Source organism: Medicago sativa, chromosome 1, assembly GCF_051527215.1.
Source record: "Medicago sativa cultivar Bolivia chromosome 1, Bolivia_mono, whole genome shotgun sequence".
NCBI lineage: Eukaryota > Viridiplantae > Streptophyta > Magnoliopsida > Fabales > Fabaceae > Medicago > Medicago sativa.
In genome coordinates this window covers 65,709,593-65,735,102 of record NC_140749.1, presented here as the reverse complement: position 1 = coordinate 65,735,102, position 25,510 = coordinate 65,709,593, and the positions used below count along the sequence as shown (strand labels likewise).

Here is a 25,510-nt window from a genome sequence, read left to right as displayed (position 1 = left end):
TCAAACAGGACTTATGGTGATGGAAAATATGGATGATGACAATTCACCATTAACACTAGGCAGACCATTCATCCATAAAGCTTGGATGAAGATAGATGTGGACGACAACACCCTTCATCATATTTGTGCGATTATGGTGTGCTCATCATATTTGTAAAATGTCTTTTCATAATGAGATTAATGTAAAGGTTCATGTCACCTCCAATAATATTGTTCTCTTTATTTGTCATTTTTATATTTACACTTGAGCATAATATTTTGTTTTGTTGTACAATTCAAAATTGAAAGAATATTGTTTCAATTTACATTGGCTTTATAAATGAATATATTGGACTAAAACCGCAGGCTTAAGGGGTAAAAACGTTATAAATTGCGACTTTTTCAGCAAGGCAGCATATTTGGGGCGCACAGAGCATCCGAGGCGCATGTGCCTTGCAACTACACTGCCTCCATGTGTCTGGTTGCTCCATGCTACATGTGCATGGTTCCATCCCCGGGGCACATGGTTCTGACTTTCGGGTTCCGAAACGCCTGTTTCTTCGCCTTTTAGGTGTTTACTTCTATGTAAGTTGTCTTGAAACTTGGGAACAGAATTCCTCCCTTTGTAAAGTCTTCCAAGACCTATTGAATCTTCATTCTTCATCTTCCCAAGGACAACATAATCTTCGGATGTCTTTGCTTTGCCGATTTGCATGATTTCTTCGTGAATTACATCAAAAACACCCTAAAATTACTATGTTTCGGGAATAACATAATTACATACTCAAATATAGAAAACATTACAAATGTCCCAAAATCATAGGAAATTGCTCTAATACTCCTATGTTTTGTTGGTAAAACTTACTAAAAACGACTGAAGAACATGCTAAGAATAACGTAAGATGATCTATCATCAACTTACTTTGTAATGGTGCCAGAACAAGATTCTTTGATAGAAAAATCTGTCATTATTTATGTAAGGACTCAAGGTTCAATTTTTTTTTTACCATCAGGCAGCTATATATGTATATGTAGATATGACATTGCCTGTTGTAATTTTGTGTCACCTTGATGAATGTAGATTACTCAGAAGATATGTGATGGACAAGAAGTAACTTATCACCTACAAGCATAACTGAATGAACATTGAATATATCTCTGCAAGAATGCAATAGGTCTCTATCTCTTCCATATAATACATATCTTATTGTTACTATTATTATAATCGACCAAGGATTGCATATATGAGTTTTTGTTCAAATCTTTTTGTTCAAATTTTTAAAATCAGAATTCTTTTTTGGTTACATTTAAAATCAGAATTCTAAGTATTCTTGTTTGTTCTGATGAGTTTGGAATTTAATAATTTGAGCAGTTAGGTCCAATTTTTCGCTAACTTTAACTTAGGATTGCATGGTTAATTTGAATCGCAGTTTCTGTTAATTACATGTATGAAGAAAGAAGACTTTAATTAGGAGCATACAGCTAGGACGGCTGCCGTGTCTAATGACACAGTTTTTTTTTTTTGGTTACAAGAAGGCTAACAGCAACAAAAAAAGAAACAAGAAAAGAAAGCAAACAGAACCAGGAACAAAGAAAAACAGACGGCTAGCTTCAAAGAAAGCAAGTTCCTATCGCATCAGCTCTAAGAAGAGGAAGGAGGTCAGCTGGAGGTGATTGGTGAACGACCAGATGAGAATCTGAACTAGCACCTAATTTAGCAAAGTAATCCGCACATTGATTCCCTTCTCTTAAGGTGTGATGAAGAGAGATGTTCCGATCAAATAACAAGTCTTTAATATTTTGAATGAGCACGGCGTAGATGTGGAATGCTCTAGTTTAGTCTTTAATATTTTGATAGTAACCCAACTTTTAATTTGATGATATGATTATCATATATGAATGTCTAGAAGCAAACATATGCCTGCTGCAGTGGTATTGGTTGTGGACTTGTGGGTTTCAAGTGCAATGTCTCGAGTGTTCAATCTCCATGAATGCCACTATTTTTTTTAATAAAATTCTTTAATAAAATCCATGATGCCACTATTTTTTTTTAATAAAATTCTTTAATAAAATCCATGAATGCCACTATTTTTTTTTAATAAAATTCTTTAATAAAATATTAATTTGTTTATGAAATCGGTCTGATTCATAGAACCGCCGGGTCATCGATTTTCACCAAACATTTTAGTATTGAATGTAGAAATTATACTTAGTTTGCAATTGTCAAAAACTCAAGTAAAACATCTTTAGAAGACCCAAGAGAGAATGAATTTGCATCAGTAAAATTAACTTAGTCTTTTAACCTCTAATCCGACCTCAAGTCCACATGCATTTTCGACGAATTATCCACTTTAGGTCATCATAGTTTTTTCCTTAATAAAAGTTATCTCTTTAGGTTGAGAAGTGTGAGTGTTGTTAATAAACTACCCTTAACTTCAATTTCCAAGCAATGTGAGACTTTTTAGGTGTCGGAACAGTTGCCCCAGTTGAGGATAAGGGGGCAAATGGTATGTTAGTCATCATATGTGGCTTAGACTTCATTGCCCACAGACGGTAGCAATGATACGGAGTAGAGCACCGTTTGTGGAACTAAATCGACTGTCGGATTGGTGGAAGCCTCGATGGAGGGCAGCACAAGCTCCTCGGAGGGCATGGAGTACCTGTAAATACTCTGAGGATCAAGTCAGTTTGTTATTGAGGGTGTGAGATTTTTATGGTTTAAATAATGTGTATCTTTAGAATGCATCGAGTATCCTTATTTATAGGACAAACTCTAGGGTTATTCAGGTGAAGTCCATTGAGTATGTTGTGATGTCCACGACATCGTGGCACTGATTAAATCGTCATATTCGCCTGGGTGTGCTTCTAAGGCCTCCTCATATCATACTCTATAGTGATTCATTCCATTAGCGGATTAGGCTTAGACAATATTAAGAACAAGCCCCATTTTGCATTGGTAAAAAAATTGATAAACAAAAATATCATTAATAAGAGTGCAAGGTGTAACAGCCCGTTTTTCGCTAGAATTATTTTTAATTATTTATATGTGTTTTTATGCGCTTGTTTGTGATTATTTGTCTCTGTGTATATTTTATTCGGGATTAGTGGATTTTTTACCTAGAATGGTATTTTCGTGATTTTTAGACTCAGGGGTATTTTATTAGAAGGTTGTTTTTGTGAAAATAATTATTTTTACTAGATTTTTGACCTGTACGACGCACGGGTCTTATTGACTGTAATAGTACATGATAAGTTCACCCATATTAAATTTATATCAAAGTAATATGGATGTAAGACTAGAAATGAGTCGAACTCTTCTGATCATGACTCGACTCAATAGGAATTGATACTGCTCAAAACTTGATTCAAGTTCGATATGAACATTTTTTTGTCTCGAGTTTGGTTTGTTTAAAGTTCATGAACAACTCAGTTTGACTCGATAGATTTATTCCGTTAGCACTAACCACATAATTTAATAGTTTTCTTTGGGCAAAAACAATGATAATAATATTATTTTTTTGATATTTTGATTGTTTAGATCATGAACAACTCGGTTCAGCTCATTACATGTCGTTTTAAAAAACTTCAAATAACTATATAAATACAATACTTAGATTAAAAGTTCATAATATGCAGGGGCGGATCTACCCTTGCACCAGGGTAGGCAGCTGCAAACCCTCAATTTTTTATATTTACACCAATAATCCTAGTTTAACTCGCACACCCTCAACTTTTTAGCTTGCACCAACTGCACTTCTCTATCAGCAACTCTCATCACAATAACAAACTATAGTCAATATGTCAGTGAACTGCACATTGGTCTAGTCAAAGTACACGCAGTGTATGTATTTGGAATCGTTTATTATACAAATGAAACTTTAAATATTTTTTTTTGAATGGAAACTTTAAGTATTTTGAATTGTTTATTTATACAAATGAAATTAAAAGTAAAACATTCTTGAAAAATGACCATTAGTTCGAACCTCCTATATAAAAGCTCTAACATTGATCCTTTGCCTCTAAGCTAGAGAGACGTACGTGATAATAAACGGTAGTTTGGATGAGCTTATTTTGGAGCTTATGTAAAACAACTTATGCAAATAAATATCTTTTATGTATTATTTATAAGCTTGTTAATGTAATTTATGAAAAAATAGCTTATGAAGGTACAATTTTTGTTAATGAGAACTTATAAATTAAGATAAAAACTTATTTATTTGCATAAGCTCTTTTTCATAAGCTAAAAATAAGCTCAATCCAAACGGGGCCCAAGTAAAATATATTCCCAACAAGTGAAATATACAAGATATTTAATATAAATTTTGTACATTACTATTGGTATATATTAGTATAATTTATACTAATAACATTGACTCGCGATATAAGACCCTTTTATATTTTTTTATAAGACATTTTTCAAATTTTAAAGTGCATTCATTTTTTACAAAAGAGTTCTATATTTAAGGAGGGAAGTAGTACAACAAAGCTCCCTATTTTAGAGCTTAAAAGAATCTTATGCATGCTTATTTTATAATTTATTTTACTATTTAATAAGCATTATATCTTTCCACCCAAAGAAAATGCAAAATAACTAACACAATTAATTCTATATCATTTCATTTTAATAAAAATCATTTATTTTCATATAATTTATTAAGTGGTGTCGAGAAATGTAAAGAAAGATGGTGCTTCCATTGCTACTATTCTCTATAGGCCTTCAAGTTTTTTTTTTTTTTTTTAACAAACTTCGCAATGAGGGTGTTTGTTTAACTTGGTGCTAAATATGCAAATCATCTATCATTTTGGATGCTCTAACTTGACTTTATATTGAATTTTATTATTCTAATTCTAATATATTATATAGTATTAGTAATATTAATAATGTTTTTTTTCCTTAAAAAATATTAATATATTTTTAAAATAATTTGCACCCCTGACCTAAGGTCCTGGATACGCCACTAATAATATGCACCTTAAAGTATTTGCTCTTACCAAAGCCAATGTGGTCTTCATCCTATACAAACATGAAATTTTCAACGTTCATTTGTCTTTATAAATTTTGGAAGTTACTTTTTTTTTTTAAAAAAAACATTTAAAGTAAGTTAAATCCTTACATTTTTTTATCAATCAGTTTAAACCCTTACATACATTAATAGTGAACAATATTTTTAACCCACTAATGTAACTCGATTTCAATAACAATTAGAAGACGGATAGTTTTCACACTTTCAATTCTCTAAACCATTCGGTTCTAAAAATCAACCCATTCAAGAAAACAATTGTCTTTAAAAATAATGGAAAACAAATTTGTATTACAACTTGGAAATTGAATTGCAAGCTGGTAAAATGATGGAAATCAATGGTTGTCCTAAACATAACCAAAGGGCAGTTCTAAAAATACTTAAAATAAATACAAAATGGAGTTGAATATCATTGTGGGTTACAAAAGCAAAGTTTAAGCTTTTAAACTTGATTTTAATGTTGGAAACAAAAAATTGTATCATCTAAAAAAAACCGCACAAACCGATCCAACCAAAACCGTATTTGTTTGGTTCGGAATTTATTTTTAAAGTAAACCGAATCGAACCAAACCTGCAAGTTTTTTTATCTTGCGGTTCCGGTGACTTTTACCCTCAAAACTGAACCAAGCCGCACCGCGAACAACCCTATGTTGATGGGAGTTTGAATTGGTGTGGTTGTTTATGAAGTTTGAATGAAAAATGAGAAAATTCAGGATTTGGTGAAAATGAAGATAATGATGATTTTGGTGAAAATTGTTGTTATGATTCCATGTTTGTTGTTGTTTTGATTGCCTTTTGATGTATATAAACTAATGTACAAGTTTTGGGGACGAATTTGGGTCAAAAGGGATAAAAAAAACAGGAATTTTGGGTGAAAATTGAAGAGTACTAGTTCCCAAGAAGGAACAATCAAGAACAGGGGGCATGTTCTGGTGTAACTCGCTAGGCAAGCTGTGGCGAATAGCCCAATACAAAACCCCATGTTTTGGGTGTTCCGGACACTCAGGGATCGATCCAGACTGTTTCAAATTGATTCTTTTGATGTATTTAACTGTTGTCAAGCTTTCTAAACCTTTGGAAACATCAAATGAATTGGATTGAACTTGATTTTGTGAATCGAAGCAATACTTTTTGAAAAAAAATGTAGAACACGGATTTTTCGAAAATCGTTTTTCTCAAAGGAAAATGGTGGGATTAAAGTTGTTTACTGTAATAGTGATTTTTTTTAAAATGATTGTGGATGATTTACTTGAACTTGAACTTTAACTTGGTTTTGCTTTGAAAGTGGAATTCTTTTGAAAAATGATAAAATGAGACGAACTTGGTCTGGCCTATGATACGTATATGTATATGTTATTGCGCTCATATGTGAATTGTGTATACTTGGTTGAGGCGACTGAACTTGGTTACTTTGATTTTGGTGGAATAATCGGAAAATGCTAGTTTTTTATAAACATATACGAACTTTGTCAAATTAATGATTTATGATCGGATAACTTGTAGGAGATTTTGAATTCATAGTATGATAGAATGTGAATGAATTGATGTTGATTGGGTGTTAAATATGATGAATATCATAATGTGGATAAATGTCCGTCTTTTAGGTGAACTGTGAATTTGAAACTCTATCGTTTCTTTGAGGTGTTAAATGTTGATGATGATGATTATGATGTTGATTCTTTTGGTGATTATAAATTGATGAATTGATGATGACTTGTTGATTGTATGGATGTAAGTATTTGATAATGCAAATGTTGGTGAAAAACATAATTGGTGGTGATTATTATGTTAATGTATATGTTGGTGAGTTATGCATTGTCGAGTCCTTACTTGAAGTCCATGCATTCATAGTCATTTTAAGGTGATTTGAAGAATGTAATTGGTGGTGTTTATAACATAGTTTCTGCAGAACATAATTGGTGGCGTTTTTTATGTTGGTGGATTCATTAACGGTAAAATTATCTTCGGAATCATAATGGTACCACATGCATCTAGATGAGTCTAGAACATTGCATGCATTTAATAATTGGTGAGTTGAGTCATACTTAGATTTGTGAATCGGTGTATATGTGCATTGGTGAACTTTGGTGATTATTGTGAATACTCGAAAAAGGTGAATTATATGTATTGCTTGATTGTGCTTGTATACTTGATGGTTTATGATGATGTTGAGTTTATTAATCATGTAAAGTTAAATTATGTTATTTACTTTCATTTGATTATGTTTTGATTATGAATTGTGAACTAACTCAGTGGTCGTTTGATTGACCGTCTGCCTTATTCTTATGAATGGGTAGACGACGTGCAGGAGTAGTTTTGCTTTGCTTGGTGAGCTGCAAAAGTAGTTTTGCTTTGCTTGGTGAGTTGCCTGCCTTATTCTTATTTGTATAATTTAAAGTATGGTATAACTAAAATTACGAGATTAAAAATAGCTAACAAATGTATACATACCTAATTTAACTGGCAATGTCGATACTGTTATGTTGGACATCTTCATCTGAGTTAGAACATGACATAGTTGTATTTATGAGTTTTAAAGGTGTTTGTCATTTCGCCTAAAAGAGATCAAAATTAGAATTAAAGCCTTGAAAAATATCAATAATGATAATCTATCACTAAATTTCATATACTCATTCAACACTTCATTTTGTTTATCTCTCTTCTTATCACATCACCAAACTATTATATTTATCACTTCACTATCGTTTTCTTTGATTTCCTCTTTATTTTAAGGTGTACACAAAACATTTTTAAAAAAAAAAAAAAAATAAGTTCATATAGTGTTTTAAAAATAAGGGAGAGATATAGAAGTTTTGATATGGGATAATTTCATATACTCATTCAACACTTCATTTTGTTTATCTCTCTTCTTATCACATCACCAAACTATTATATTTATCACTTCACTATCGTTTTCTTTGATTTCCTCTTTATTTTAAGGTGTACACAAAACATTTTTAAAAAAAAAAAAAAAATAAGTTGATATAGTGTTTTAAAAATAAGGGAGAGATATAGAAGTTTTGATATGGGATGATGATGATGATGCGAGCCGAGAATCTAGCAATAGAAGAACCCGTGAATGATGTCTGGCCCGCATGGCATGCATGGCATGGAGATCAACTATTTTTTCTTTCTTTCTTTCTTTTCCACTCATCATCAGTATCTCTGTGCATGCAGAATATCACAGAACTTAGCTAGAACACCAAGAATCGCTAAAACACTATTATGAGATTGTAATCATAATGTTAATGTCATAATATATGTTTGCAATATCAATCACTTATAAACAAAAGCATAATGGAGCAGTAGTATCTATTAACCCAATCCACTGAGGAATTAAGATCCATATACATGCTCTCATCATCATCTAAAAATGTCATATTATTTGGAAGCGTGCAACTAGTCGTCATAAAGTAAATTTTCACTTGAATATTATTACGAATATTATTACTACATGATACTCCTTGGCATGCATCTTAACCCTGCATGTCTATATTTGACCAAGCTAAGTGTGCATTTATCTAGGAATGCGTGTGGTTTTACTTTTCAAATACAACTAGTGGACTTTTCCTTCTTAATTTTTTCTTGGGTAGTGTTAACTTGTGCCCTGAGAGCACAAGTTAAGAATCTAAAAATAGAATTAAATCCTAAATTATGTCTTGGAAAGATAAGATTTTAAATTTCTAGAATGTTGAATGCGCAATTTCCAACAAAATATTTATATATTTGGTTTCTTAACTTGTGCCTTGAGGGCACAAGTTAACATTTCCCTTTTTTCTTATGAGGAAAAGAAAAGAGAAAGAAGCAAAACTTAGTCCTTAAATAAAAGTACTTTATCTCTATATATAACTCTAGAAAAATAACATCAAGAATTCTTTAAGAATAAAGAGCAGTCAATCACAATGCACTATTTGTCACAATTTAAGGAGGTGTGACTGAAAAATAGGAAGTGAACAAATAAATCATGCAATTAAAATTTGCCAGTTGTGTCTTGAAAAATTCTTGATGATATTTTTCTAGAGAAATAGCATTTTCCTTTAATTAAATCAATTAGTTAATTTAGTTAATTGTATGTATTGTTCTTAAAAATATCATCTTTGAAGTTTTTTATGCAAGAGAGGCTATATCTTCTCTCTAACCTTTCTTCTTCGCCATTCATTGCGGAAGAGTTGTCTAGGGTCATTTTTCATTCGGTCATACATTTGCATGTGTTTTTCTTTTTTCTTCATTTTAATCAAAATAAATGTGAACATTCACATCGGTTTTTTAATTTTTGTGATTTCATCATCTGAGGATGGTGTTGTTTAGATTGACATATCAAAATCGATTCATTACGGATCCTAAGGCACCGTTATTCCATCCACTTTAATTTTGTCAATTTTGTGCTAGAACCGAAAGTTACAACTCTCAGTTCTCTTCTTAACTTCAAAAATCGGTCTCTCTTGAGTAAACAAATATGCTTGTTACTCCTGTGTTGTGTTGGACAACATTCAACTATTAACTTGTCTTTATTCACTTGATCCCTTAGAAAGTAAAACCTTGTTTCGAAGTTCTTGCTATTTCCATGACATATGGGAGTTTTAGCTAGGTGTTGGGAGTTCGGATCAGAACTCACACTAATATTTTGACGTGTGGAGTAAAAATAGCGGCAACCAAAACTAAAGTGATTGAGCAAGCACAAACAAATCAAACAAGATAAAAGAAGAAGGAGAAGAACACAACGCTATTTGTTTACCCAATTCAGTCCAAAGTGACATGCTTTGGGAGAGAGATCGGCTCTTCGTTCCACTATTCAATAGAGTAATTTTACACAAAGAGATACAAAATATTACAAGAAATTGGCCTTCAACTAGATCTCTAAGAGCAAACCCTAATTTCTACCATTTTTCCAAATCTCTTCGTGTGGCCAAAAAACTCAATGAATTATCACACTCAAGGTGTTAGAATAGTGTTTCCAAACCTTATAATTTACCTCTAAAAGCTCCCAACCTTTAGCCTATTGATTTCCTAATGGTTCCCCCCTTTGTTCTCTTGACGTTTGCCTTTTTTCCACTAACAGAAACCAAAAACTCGTGGTACCTATTTTAAAGATTCATCCGGCACTTAAAACTTGACGACCAAGAAAACATAAAATCTCGCACATCCGCGTCGCGGGCCTTCTCTCCGCATCGTGAGATAGACAATAGCTTGACTTTCTGCAACCTTCTAGTATCCGCATCGCGGGCCTTTCCCCGCATCGCAAGATAGGCCGAACTCATTTAATTATCCTATTTTAAATGTGATATTTGCAACAAAGAATTGTCTTGTAAAGAATGTTATTTTTATTTTAATATTTCTTGTTTTTTCAATTGCATCGTATAATTGATATTGTCTATATTACTCACAAGTAAAAATCTTTCCATTGCCATTTTTTATAAGCTAAAAATTCATTTAATAAATTAATAATTATGTGCAAAACCATTTAAAAAGTTTTATAAATATTTATCCAATACAAATTTACTAGTAATTATTTAAAAGTGATAAAGTCTGTCCTCGTGAGCATAGCTCAGTTGGTATGAACAATGCATAAAAATATATAAGGTTCGAGGTTCAAACCCCAATGAAAAAAAAAAGTGATAAAGTCTTGCATTAGGTGTACGTGTATATTTCAGACACAAAGGTCTATTTTTTTATGGGTCTTATTTCAGACACGCATGACCCCTAAAGTAAACGAAATGCCATGTTGATAGTCATAAAGACAATGTTGACCTTTATGTCAATACTAGTGTTACCAACAACCATTGACTGATTACTAAAATTGGGATGGCTAAAATGGACAATTTGTGCAATATCTATCCGTGGCTTTAGCGTTGGGTTTGGAATAAAGAGTAAAAAAATAGGAAAAAGAAGAAAACTTTGCAAATTCTTCTGTGGGGTTTGGTTGAGAACTTTAAATCTTTTATTTTTCATTTAAGGTTGAAAATCTTTCTCTACATTGTATACACATAGTACTTGAATGAGACCGTAAAAATTCTTTTTCGGTTGAATTAGAGGTTTTAATTTCGGATTAAACTCTGGTGAGGGAAAAATGTTAAATTTCTTAAGGAAAATTTGCTATTCGCAGTGGTTTAATCCATCTTGTTATGAAGCACATATACTTTTTAGATCAGGTGTGTCTTGGTTTGGACATGTGTCAGTGTCCAACACTGACAAGACACTGACACATATGAGTACACTAAATTATGCAATTTTCTCAAATTATTAATCGTATCGACATATCAGTGTCCCTGTCATGTTCGATGTTAGTATCTGTATCTGTGCTTCATAGGTCACGAAAGATTAATCTCTACGGTTTGACATAGAGATATACCCTGTTAAAAACAATTATTATTGTTATTATTTAAACTTATTAAAAAAACATTATTGGTTGCATCTGTATCTGTGCTTCATAGGTCACGAAAGATTAATCTCTACGGTTTGACATAGAGATATACCCTGTTAAAAACAATTATTATTGTTATTATTTAAACTTATTAAAAAAACATTATTGGTTGCATATAGATGAGAATAATAGCTCTAAAAGATAAACTAATAGAGTGGCAGAAAATCTTCAAGAATATGATGAAAAACAATTATGAGATATATCATATTCCACGAACCAAATAATAAGCTGGAGGAAAGTATATATATACATGATCGAGAGAACATGCTATATTCATGACTTACGAATTATTGTATTTATCATCGAAAAGATGCAAGAACATGACGAATTTAGGATAAATACATGTTAAATAAACTGTTAGTTCCTATAGACATTTCCTAAAAAAAAAAAAGTAACTATAGACATATTAAATTTCGTTTTTAGTATTAAAAAAACCTTAAAAAAAACTAGTAAGTTTTAGCCTCTTCAAAAAATATTAGCATGAAGTTTTAGATCCGGTTTGTTATAGTTTTCCTAAGAAAAATAATCATTTTTTTTAAAATAATTATTTTTAAGAGTGTTGCATCCGTTTGTTAAAACTTTTTTTAAAAATCAGAATCTAAAAACAGCTTCAAATGAGAAGCTGTTAAGAGCAGCCTCTCAAAAAATATATTTTTTTAGAGAAGAGAGAAAATATGATTTAAAAAGATTAAACTAATTTTGTATCAAAAAATCTCTTTTATATAGTTGTATTCAAACAAATTAAATTATTGGTTTAAAAAAATATTTTCATTACAGGAAACAAACGCAAAATAGATTCTGATTTTTCATAAAATCTCTAAAATATAATCTTTAAATTATTTTATGTTAAAATAACTTTTATTTTATTTTCTTTGAAGGAAAAAATAACTTTTATTTTAATATGTAACAAACGGGCCCTTAGTTGTTTTCAAATTTAAATTTGTTTAATTATTTTAAATTTTTAAGTAACTTTTTGATGACATGTTTAAAACCTTATAAAAATTTCTTTCACGATAAATTCAATTTTTTTAACATGAACAAACGCAAAATAGATTCTGATTTTTCATAAAATCTCTAAAATATAATCTTTAAATTATTTTATGTTAAAATAACTTTTATTTTATTTTCTTTGAAGGCAAAAATAACTTTTATTTTAATATGTAACAAACGGGCCCTTAGTTGTTTTCAAATTTAAATTTGTTTAATTATTTTAAATTTTTAAGTAACTTTTTGATGACATGTTTAAAACCTTATAAAAATTTCTTTCACGATAAATTCAATTTTTTTAACATGAAATGAAGTAAACGTGAATAAGACTCGTTAATATGATTTATGGTTGAAACGTTGTATGATATTCAACATCATGTTGCTCTCAACACTTCCAATAATAATTGGTACCAAGAGCTTTGGTTTTACGCGATAAAACTCATTAATATTGCAACGTTGTATGATCTTCAACATCTTAAAAAAGGATGATATATTGTAAAAACGTTGCTTTGAAAAGGTTATAACAAGAAAACTTGTGGTAATCAAGTGTGTCCATTGTGGTTCATTTCTCTTTTCTAAGAGCCTGCACAGTACGTATACACTTTACAGACTACATACAACTACAATATCAAGTTCTGCAAGTGCTATCAAGTTTGACATAAAGAAATTTAATTGAATAATCAATTTTAGCTTGTCCCGTAATTGTAGCTCAGTTGATAGCTACCAGGGATATTATGTGTAGGGGCCGAGGTTCGAACCTCGGATTCCCTACTTCTCTACACATAATGTGAGTCTAGCCACTAAGCTATCTGACAAAAAAAAAAAAAAAAGATTACACATGACGCAGAATGAAAACTTTATCGGTAATATCTCTATCATTTTGAGAGAGGATAGTCTTCTCTAAAAATAAGAAGTGTGTTCTCATGACATTAATCTATGAGTGGCATGGAAAATGATATTTTATTTCTAACGGATTATGATTAGTGTTTAGCGAATGTATCAAATCGTTCAAGTAATAAAGTGATGAGAAGGATTGTCTCTAGAAAGATTATGTTTAATTGACTTGCACAAAAAATTATCATAGACTATATTGTGGACATCACGACTACAATGAGAAGCCATTGTAGAACCTGTAATGTTGTTCAGGCCTAAGGTTTTGGAAAATGTGTTGAGGGTGTTTTTGTAAATTTGTGGAGCGCATTTGGTTTGCATCTAGCGGGTGAGGACATGCGTAAGTGAATGCGCCAGTTATTCTACTGCCATCTACATCGATTAAAGTGTGTTCGAAGACAATTAGGTTTTTGACGAGGGTTTGGGGTTTTGCGTGGGGTTGGAATTGTTTTGAGGGTTGGGTCAGGTTGGTGATTGAGGCGAAGGGAATACTGTGTTGGGTGAGGGTTATGAGGTGTAGGAGTGGTAATAGACTAAGTTGAGTTAGGCTTTACAAGGTCTCAACTTGACTTGTCAAAAAATTTAAGGCATAAATCTAGCATGTAGCTTATCATAGATTTATTTTTTGAGAAATGATATTTGTAGAACCACTTTATTACAACTTTTTGACAATTTTCTCTCTCATATTCATATTATATTCTTATTCTCTCTCTTCCTTTTTCTCTCTCTATTGTTTTGGACGAATAAGAAGAGAACAAATTAAAGTTGTCAACAAAGTAGTACTAAATGGATGTACATATATCATTACTCTTATTTTTTAGGTCTATATATGAGCCTAACTTTTTGATAGTTTGATATGACATGTTTGCCTATTTAAAAACATATTTCATATGGACGCATTTAAATATGTAATCATATCTATGTTTGAATAGACTAATGAACAAAAAGACTAATGAGATTAAACTCCACTTTGACATTTAACATGACATTTTAGAAAATTTGATGATATGCGACATCATATAATATTAATTCTAGGTTATAATTATATATTTAAATATGCAAAAAAGAATGTATTGAATGTGTGTATGAAAATTTGATGATATGTGACATCATATATTAAATCTAGGTTGTAATTTTAATGCAACTTTTATTCATGTTGAATTTTCATCTCAAAAAGTTTGTCCTGCAGAATTTGCTGACAAAAAAGTAAAACATTGTTATCCAAAAATAATTGTTGTCTGTTTATCTTCTATTCATGTATAATTAATCATTAATATATATATATATATATATATATATATATATATATATATAAAATACTAAAAGGAAGGAAAAAAAACATTGTTTACAGAAATTAATTTTGGATCTCCTATATAGAACTCATTTGATATATGTCTACATATATATACCACTAAGTTACTGCTTTATAAACAGTTTATGAGATTAATTCATTCACATTTTATTTTTTATTCTTTTTTACCTCAAAGTGAATGATGCCTTTCTCTATCTACATGTCACTCTGCCACCTGTTCACCATATAGCAAGGTTCTGTATAATGTAATTATTCTCTTTTTTTATTTTTTTTAGGAAATAAATGTAAATATTCTTAGTTGCATTGTGTGTATCCAAGTCTCATTCTTGGCTCTCAAAAAGTAGCTATCAGGAGTAATAAATACACACATAGCCATATTTTGAATCAAACAAAAACAATAGAATATCGTATCTTTGCTCCTACCTAGCTTTTTTCTCTTCTCTTTTTTCCTCTCCTCTCCAACTTGTACTGCTGTTTTTCTTTCTTCAAAGCCAAATATGTTCCCTGCACTAATGTCCAATTCCACTTCTTTCTCAGAAGAAACAAGTGTCTCTTCTACTAGATTAAACCACTTAGTTTCAACCATAAATTCCTCACAACAGCCTCAAAAGTCCAAGAAAAAAAGAAGCCTCCCTGGTAACCCAGGTAACTAATAATTAGTTAAATAGATTTATATTTATAACATGTTAAATTGTGGTCGCAGTTGCGGTTACGCTTACATCTTGTTGCAGAGACCTCAAAATCCTTTATATTATGGCCGCAACTAATTACAGTTGCAGACCGCAATTTAAAATCACATGTAACAACATATATTAGTATAATATTAATAGTATATAGTATATAGTTTTTTTTTTTTTGAAGAAATCAAAATTAGTATATAGTATATAGTATATACACCTTAGTTCAATTGTTTAGTATATGATTGACATGTTAATTAATTTTGTAATTGATTCTCTTAATTCAGATCCTGATGCTGAAGTGATAGCTTTATCACCAAAGACACTATTAGCAACAAATAGATTTGTGTGTGAGATCTGCAACAAGGGTTTTCAAAGAGATCAAAACCTACAGCTACATAGGAGAGGACATAACCTACCATGGAAGTTGAAGCAAAGGAACAACAAAGAGGTTATTAAAAAGAGAGCTTATGTTTGTCCTGAGCCTTCATGTGTTCATCATAACCCTTCAAGGGCTCTTGGAGATCTTACAGGAATTAAGAAACATTATAGTAGAAAACATGGTGAGAAAAAATGGAAATGTGATAAGTGCTCAAAGATCTATGCTGTTCATTCTGATTGGAAAGCTCACTCTAAAACCTGTGGTACTAGAGAATATAAATGTGATTGTGGTACCCTTTTTTCCAGGTATAGTACTATTACTGCTCATAGATATAAATTTCAAGTACACACATAATATTTTCATGTTAATTTCATATATCCATGTTTTATTAAATTAATCCATTTTTTTCTTATGTTTCTATTTTAGATCAATAATAATGTTATAAGTGCAAATCATAATTTTAAATTGCGGTCTGCAGCTACAATTCAGCCGCAATATAAATGTTTTAAAGATTTGTGTAACGGTTTGCAATTCCGATTGCATTTGCCTTATTGTTTATTGTGCTGCAATATCAAAGTTTGCAACACAACAACAACTAGGACCGCAATCGTAACCTAAAACTATCCTACGGTGTATTTACCATAATTTGGTAGAGATTAAATAAATTACTTTTCGTATCAACAAGATTTTAAATTTAGTTTCTTAAACAATGTCTTTAGAACAGTTGTTAGCATGCCTGTTTTCATAATTATTCTTTTTATTAGTATCTTCTAATTACATAAGAATGTATGCTAGATTTTTACCCTTGAAATTGTTTCATGAAAGGTTGCATGAAATTGTGGATACAGCTAATAAATAAGTGTCCAATTGCTAAAGAGACTAGAATTAACTTTAGCTGTTTTCTGAATCCTAAAAAAGGCCAAATGAATGTGCGGCAGTTAACAACAAAAGAAAACACAATCCACACACCTTTTGTTTTTATCTACTACTGTATTATCTGTGACTCAATAGCAATTTTGTTTGTTTTTTTTTAACATCATGATGCATGCACATGCATGTCAGCATGAACAGCATGATGTATACTATTTTTACAACATTATGTGTAAAAAAATAAAATAAAAATTTCCAATTTTAAATGTGTCAGGGTGCTCAATTGTTTTCTAGACTTGATTGTACTCTCTCTACACTATACACTCTTATGTTGATATGGAGTGGGTGCAGTCTCTAAGAAAATGATGGACATCTATTTCTGTCTACTGAAAAAGTAAAAAGAATATAATCAATATAGTTAGAAAATTTGTGATGATTTCTTACTTTTTTCTCAATTTCATTTTTATTGAAAACTCCATAGTATTTTTCTCTGAACTTTTTTCATCATTGTGAAATCTGATAAATCTGCAACAAATCTGATATGCTAAGTTGCTTTCTTCTATAACTTCATTACAGTGGATTGGATTACATGGATTCATTGATCTCAATTGCTTATCTTTGTGTCGTGCATGAGTTCTAGTTTCCCAAGACTTCCACCATCATCATAATTATAAGACTATAGTACCAATAATCCTTCAACATAATATTATATAATTTTAATTGTTTGCATGCATAAAGCAAAAGGCTATCCACATCAATTGCATCATGCATATGATCATTTGACCCTGTAACATAATTTATGTCCCAATTGGTCCAAACCCATTGACACGTTAATCCGTGTACATTAGTCCCCTCTCCCTTTATCCCATGCATGATTTCCCTTACCTTTTTGCCAATGGGGCACATTCTACAAGAACTTCACAAGTCTTCTTTGGTTATGTACATATGCATGCATGATTCATTTCCCTTCTCAAAATCAAATTCATTGACTCATTTTCTCTCAAAAAAAGTTACAAAAAAATATATAAAATTTACCATGTTAAAAATTCATAAATGAATTGGGTGTATTGCTGTATTTTGAACAATCGGTCACATTGGACTCATTTTCGTATGCAAGTTATAATACAGACGTTCGATTAAGATTAGATGACTCAAATTATGATTGGATAAATGCAGGATAATTTCAATTTAGGGAATCATATCCTTAAAACTCGTTCATCCCTAGTAATTACATTTAAAATAAAATACTAACAATAAATAAACCTTTTTAGGGTGCTTCTACTAGTACATTTTAAAGAAGGGTTGAAAGCTAGACTTTTTAGGTTAATTTGGTTTAGAGGTTAATTCAAATTTTTATTACTATTTAACAAATAACATCCCCTCAATAAAAACACAAGTGACATGTTGGTTCATGAATTTCACCATTGAATCAAGACCATATTAGAGGCTCTTTTTTATAACTAAATAAATAACACCATGGTTATAAGTATGATGCAAGAAAATATATAGTATTTTCTTATACTCTTTTGTGAATTAATACAAAATTTCTTTTGTTTTATTGTGTGAAAACTGCAGGAAGGACAGCTTCATAACTCATAGGGCATTTTGTGATGCATTAGCTGAAGAAAGTGCAAGAATGTCTGCAAACCAATTAGCCATCACCACCACAAACACAAACCCATTAGTCCAATCTCTCTTCCTCTTCCCAAATCAACAACAAAGTTTCCAAAACCAACAAAGCCACATCACCTGGGACCCACCTCAACCAAACCCTAACCCTAGCAACCTTAATAATACTCTCCACCACAACATCAAGCCTGAATCTCCAAATTTTCACACCAACCTCTCTTCTCAGCCTCCTCTACCATTTCTTCATCACACAAACCCTAAGAGCATAATGACATCATCACCCTTCCACGTCAGCACACAACAACCTTCTTCCAGTGCTGCCATGTCACCACACCTCTCAGCAACTGCACTTCTCCAAAAAGCAGCAACCGTCGGTGCCGCCGCCATCACAGGCAGCCAACCACCAATAAGTCATCATCATCAAACCTCTGAGCTCAACATTGGCCAGTTTGGATCAGTGACTCAGCTCAACTCCGTTGATCACTACATTAACAACATGAGAGGCTGCCTCACCGGAAAGAACGACGACGGTCTCACGAGGGACTTTCTTGGCCTTACCAACGGCGGAGGAAATGGTGGTGAGTCCTTGGATGTAAAGGATATGCTAACATTCACGGGGGGTGTAGAATACCATCAACACCAACCTCATCAAAACATGATGATGCTAAAGTCACAGTCCCAACAAGCAGGTTTTGGTTTTCTTGGGACAACAACTGTTCCTGAGTCGTGGGGGAACTGTTAGACACCAAAATTACCATGGGTATATTTGGCCATTCAATTCATCTTTTGCCTTGTTTCTCTTATATACCTTCTTGTCATGGATCATGGAGTACTGTTTTTGTTTTATTTAGACAAAAATGTCATCAAGTACTTGTATTTTAAATTTTACCTTGTTTCAATTTCATTAACTATGATATTTCATTTCAGTTTCATGAATGTTAAATTTTATATACCTTCTTGTCATGGACATGGAGTACTGTTTTTGTTTTCATACGTACCACTGTTCCTTCCTTATATGTTGTCGTTTTCTATTTTTGGTCTCTCCATACATTTAATGCTTAGTCAATTACTCATGTTAGGTGTTTGAGGGACCCATAGTCTTTCTTTCTACACATCGCAGCAGAACCGTACTCGCCGGCTATCGCCTAAATCCGCCCGAACTTTGACGGAAAAATCCAGACTGAGGCCAAGGTGGGTAATGAGAACACTTTTTGTTTTGAACGGCGGGTTGGTATCAAGAACATTTAGACTCACCCCGCTTGTCCTCGTGAGCTTAGCTCAGCTCAGTTGGTATGGACAATGCATAGTATATGGAAAGGCAGTGGCGGAGCCCTTCATGGTTATCGCGGAAAAATTAAAAAATCAACGATCATAGGTCTATTTTGCGAGATTTTATATAATTTTGTGTTGGTTTTAGGTTTCGATTGATCCAAATTCCCGCAAAGTGATGTAGTGGCCCACCCGAAAAATTTAAATAATTCAATTATAGGTCTATTTTGTGATATTTTATACAATTTTATGTCGGTTTTAGGTTTCGGTTTATCCAAATTCCCGCAAAGTGGTGTAGTGGCCCACCCGAAAAATTTAAATAATTCAATTATAGGTCTATTTTGCGAGACTTTAAACAATTTTTCAACGGTTAATTTTAGTGGCCCACCCCAACTTTTTTTCCTGGCTCCGCCACTGTGCAAAGGTCCGTGGTTCAAACCCCGACCACCACCAAAAAAAGACTCACCCCACTTGTAATAAAAATTATAATTCTACCCCTTTTAATTTAAAAATTATAATTCTACCCCTTTTAATTTAAAAATTCTTAAACAAACTCTTAAATTACATTCATTTGTTTATTTTCATTTTGAATTAATTACACATTTGATCCTCTAATTTGTCGATTCGATGATTTTGACTCCCTTTGTTTTTCTTGTCCGATTTGAACCCCTCATAATTTTGTCGAATGTGGTTTTTCGATCTTTGCTCCATTTCATTTTACTTTGTGCTCTATTTTGACTTTGTTATATTTCGCTCTTTTACATCTATTTAGGGCCTGTTTGGAAAACACTTATTTTAAACTTATGTGAAACAGCTTATGCAAATAAATAAATTTTTATTTATTTATAATTTTTTTATAAACTACATTGACAAGCTTATAAATAATAGAAGAACAAAACTCATTTATTTGCATAAATTGTTTTGGATGAGCTCGAAATATGCCCTATTCAAACACCCTTAGTCATTTAATGTGTTTGAGTGTAAAAACCAAATGAATGTATGACTTTAAAAAAAATTATTTAATAAATATATTTTAATTTGTGTATATCGTTAGTGTAAGAAGGTATATAAGGTATTGATTTTATTCATAATTATTTTTTAAATTCATCATTTTAAAAAATAATTATGAATAAAATCAAACATTTTTAATGATTGTGATCGTTTAACGGCGTAAAATGTATTGATAGTGTAAAATTTTACACTAATAGTATATAAGAATTAAACTCTAATAAGGATAATGTTAAAAAAATGGTAATAAATAATGATGTATTAGTATTATAAATAATAAATAATTTACGAATAAGGATAATGTTAAAAAAAATGGTAATAAATAATGATGTATTAGTATTATAAATAATAAATAATTTACGAGATACATAAACGTTTTAAATTAAGCACATAATATGAGATGAAAAGGGTAAAGTGTATATGAAAAAGTCATGTGTGATCAATGATCATAATATTTACACATGATTTAGACACACACAAGAAACAAAATGTAAAATATTAAAATAATCAAATAGTATATAGTTTTATGTATCTGCGTGAGTTTATATGCATGTAAAGAAGCTTTGTGTGGAGAATCCAAATGCTTACTGTATTGGTGGAAGTATTGTAAAATAAATTTGGTCAATGTATATCTGAAGCAGAAACATCGATTTTATTCTCTATCGAAGAGATTGAGTTTAGGAGAGTGAGGATGGATTGTGATGTTGCAATGTGCAAACAGAGAAAATGGCACATGCAAATTATAATGATTGGCCCTTCTGTTTTTACAATGACTACCTATGTCCTATCTTTGTCTTCACACCTTTTCTTCTCGTGCTACACTACCAAAAATTCGTTTATTTTCTATTCCATGTTTCTTAGAAATCGTGGTTGGGGCCATCTTCTATCCGATGTAGGATTCTTAACAATATTTTAATATTTTTCTTATCTCTATCTCTCACGTGTATACAGTTTTGATATTTTATTTTATTTTTGTCAAGTAGTCTAGCGGCTAGAGAAATTCACCTTAAAGGTGAATCACCTTAAAAGTGAATAAATGGGGTGTCCGGAGTTCGAACCCCGGCCCTTACATATAATATGCATTATCCCTTATCAAGTGAGTCAAGCTCGCAGTTTTGATATTTCTAAAAGATGGAATACGTGAGTTAGATAAGGATAATATATAATATAAACATGATAAGATCTTGCCGTATTTTTTTATGTGGATTTCATAAAAACTTATTGTCTTTTTACGTTGATACTATGCTTGAGACTGGACTGTATGTAGACTTTATAAGGTAAATTTTTTAATGTGTTTGAATCACGATACGTCAAACTTAGAGTTGACATGAAATGTATAAATTTAACGTGCAACAAGTTTATGGTGATATCATATTGATGTGAGATTCATGTAGAAAATCATATGTTTATTTCCATTAAAAAAAGTTCATTTGATATTGCATGTTGTAGTGAATGAGAGGATCCTTGAAGAATGTTAAAGTATAAAAAAAAAAATAGCAAAAACTTTTATAAGATGTCCTTTTTTAACATTAAAAAACGCTAAAAAAATTAATTTTAAATGAGAGAATTTATTACGTAGAAAAGGAAAGATAGATTCATATTCACATACATAATTTTAATAGAGAAGAACAAGAATAATCTCAAATTCCTTTTTGAAAAGGTGGAAATTGATTTTTTGGTAGGAATTTTTTGGTAGTAATAAAACTATTCCAAATACTAAAATTATAGAGTAGAAATTGTTTTTTCGGTAGTAATTTTTTGACGAGAATTTTTTGGTAGTAATAAAACTATTCCAATTACTGAAATTATAAACAAACAATCGAAATAAATAGAAAAAAAATGCATTTTTAGATATGTATTTGTCACTTTGTCAATTTTAAAAACTATTTTGATTTATGCTCATAATTGTAAAGACTGTTTTTTTTCTTTCTATTCATTCGTTAAGGCTCAATTTGACAGCCTACTTTGGTTTTAAAAAAGAAAAGGAAGAATAATAAGAGTATGATTACAAACTAATAACTAATAAATCAATGAAATTTGGCTTAGTTGGTAAAGATTTGACTCACCTACAAGGATATAGGTTCAATTTCTATTGTCGGTGTAAGAACTTTAGAACTTTTTTGTAGGTGATGTGTAAGTACCTTTGTTAACGTTCGATGAGCCTTAAGACATATCTTAACCATGATGAGCCTCTAAAATTCAACACACCTAAACCTTTGTAAAAAATTAAACTAATAAATAATAAACATGACGAATAATTGTGTGAAAATTTTAACAAACTTTGTTTTTTTATACTCACTCATTTAACAAACTTGTTATTACTGTCTCATTATATCATCTTAGGGGAATATATAAAGTCCACTATATAATTGGTCAAATCAACGACAGCCATAATGTAAATAACTAGTGAAAATAAATTGTAGATGCTAGTGAAATTATGATTTTAGAACATTATTTTTACAATAATTTAGTTAAAGTCTCTGCCTGGATGATGTAGATTGTCCAGCTTGTGTTTAAGAAGTTACACCATTTTGGATTTAGCAGCTAAATTCCAAAGGCCATCATATCCCTAGTTTTTGTCTCCATGACAAACTTGGCTCCACAATGGTCATGTAGGCCAAGTTAAATTTACCTAAGAATTTCAGAAGTAAATTTACCTAAGAATTTGTTAATTCTATTCTAACTGAAACAGCTCATTAATCTACGTTTTTTTTTTATAAATTCCAAATCGCAGCTCGTGAGTTTGTAGGTCCCTAACTAATTGTAATTACCATCCCCACATACATTATTATTATGTATATTATATTATTATTATTTTTTTGACAAGATATATTATATTATTATTATTATAAACCATAATAGTTTAAGATGGGTCCCCTTCACATATAGTTTACCAGTTAGAAAGGTGCAAAAGAATGCAATTAGTCAAATTGCATATTAGTGGGGGGAATCACTTCTACTTGTATGCATAGCAATACGTATTTTGATTCATTCCATTTAGAACCAAGACTCAAAAACTCATATACCAACTCGTGTTTAGTAATTTTGGGAGTGGTGTAGGTTGGCCACATTTATTGCCTAATTTCAAGAAATTCTTTTCCTCGTCACTTTTTCTTTTGAAGTGTTATTACTTATTAGGGGAAAAATGGACAGTGTTAAAGAAATATAACCTTTTCTAAAGATAAACAAAGTGTACGCTCCAAAACCCACAGTTTTATAAGCGTGAGTGAAAAGGTAAAATAAGCTTAAGAAAGAATTTAGTATGTGTATTTGTGCGGAGTGTAATAGTGGTCCGGGAGACATAATTAAAAGGTTAAAGAGTAAAGAGAAGAAGAAAAAAACAAAGGATAAGGTTAAAAAAAAACATGTCAACGGTTAAGGAAAAAATGTTTTGAAAGATTGAATTATAATTCTGAGCCTTTTTTTATGTGAATCCTTTATCAAATTTTGTGCCACTGCCACCCCCCACGCCCTGGTCCTTCCCCACAAGCACAATATATTAGCCTTTGGTTGGCGTCCACAAGTGCAATCACTATCAACATTATAGTGAAGTCAATGTACATGAAAGTCTAATAAAGTACTTATAATGCTTTGCATATAGAACCAATCTGTCAAGTTTTAAGTGAGTGAACATAAGAAAGATTAAACTCTTGTAATTGTTCACAATTTAGCTAATTCAGCTCAATTATTCGGATATTGGAGCTTTGTTAATAAATTGATACACTTAGATAATATGGGCGTTTGCTTTCTAAAAAAAGTTTTCTATTTTTATTTTTAAAAAATTTGTTAGTGTTACTTACAATGAGAAAATAGAAGTCTCACATCTTATTAACAAGTTAAAATGAACATGTATTCTAAAAAATAAAAACTAAAAATGTGTTTTAACAAAATAAAGAGACACTAATTTAGTCATTGTTCACTGCATAAGGTGAAGTAAAATTTTAAGTGTGTGTACCACTAGAAACCATTTCTCTAGCCATTGGAAAACTCAAAATGGAATGTCATACGAAGTCAAGAGAAAGTGTCTAATAAAACCCTAAGAAATATAAGTTGTTGAACATCACTTTAGTAAGGATTGCATTAAAAACTGTGCTTTCAAGCTCAGCATAAGTTAACAAAAGGAATGGAGAAAGTTTTGTCATTAAACTCGGTAGAAGGAAAAGAGCATAGGGATTAACCAAAGGAGGTATAGTGTCTGTCAGGTTTTGGGTGTTATGGTATATCCAAGCTTTTGAAAAGGATGTTTATAAGTTGCAGTGTTAAGGTACAAAACATCCCATTTGCCTACTCAAAGAGACTCTTTCAAATATCCCTCTGATAAAAAAGGAGACAAACTAAAAGCCTCTTCTATTCTCTCTCTCTCCCTCCCTCTCCCTCCCTCTCTCTCTCCCCCTGTCAACATTCTTGTATATGTCATCTTCCACTAGGGAATCTCATCTCCAATGCTAATAATTACCTAAACTTTCTTTTCCTTGTCATTGCTTCACTTTTTCCTTCAGCTGCAAATCCTCACAACACCGTCCACTCCCTAAATAAGACTGTGATACACATAGGATCATGGACGGTGATATTCTGTCTACCCACTTGAAAATTAATCTTTATAAGGTATCCTATCCTAAATTATATTTCTAACATGATTGTGTGATACACAGTAGAATATTGGACGTTTTAATTTAGGCACCATCCTTCTTTGTCAAGCAAAATTCAAGAAAATGCTACAAAAGTCAAACTGGATTTTAAGTACACATATCTATCTATACAATGAGAAAAGAATAAAGTTGCATGATGCAGATACTAATGACATTGCAACAAATATAACTAAAAAAGATAAAAGTATCCACGGTACCATCTGATTTGCACACAATGGGGGAGACCCAACTTTTTTAATATGTAAAATTTACTTACACCAACTAATCAATAATGTACAAGACATAATTATACATGGAAACATCTTGTGAACTAGTTTAGCTAGTTCAAATTGGGAACATCTTGTGAACTAGTTTAGCTAGTTCAAATTGGGAGCTTCTTTATTTCAGGAAAATATTAAATGGTGGGGTCAAAGAA

At 31.3% G+C, this 25,510-nt stretch overlaps 1 protein-coding gene across 1 annotated transcript; it reads left to right on the top strand.

Annotated features, from left to right (window-relative positions):
- Positions 1 to 14,922: 14,922 nt before the first annotated feature.
- IDD12 (indeterminate(ID)-domain 12) lies at positions 14,923 to 19,132 on the top strand. Its single transcript, XM_085729092.1, has 3 exons — positions 14,923 to 15,256; positions 15,576 to 15,975; positions 18,116 to 19,132. Exons 1-3 carry the CDS (start codon positions 15,109 to 15,111, stop codon positions 18,909 to 18,911), a joined length of 1,344 nt encoding a protein of 447 aa, XP_085585218.1. The 5' UTR covers positions 14,923 to 15,108; the 3' UTR covers positions 18,912 to 19,132.
- Positions 19,133 to 25,510: the final 6,378 nt, after the last annotated feature.

Bases quoted from the DNA above. Each gene is read 5' to 3' on its own strand.
- IDD12 (XM_085729092.1), top strand. From the start codon at position 15,109: ATGTTCCCTGCACTAATGTCCAATTCCACTTCTTTCTCAGAAGAAACA. The intron at 15,257-15,575 runs GTAACTAATAAT...CTCTTAATTCAG, and splicing joins AAGCCTCCCTGGTAACCCAG to ATCCTGATGCTGAAGTGATA. The intron at 15,976-18,115 runs GTATAGTACTAT...TGAAAACTGCAG, and splicing joins TGTGGTACCCTTTTTTCCAG to GAAGGACAGCTTCATAACTC.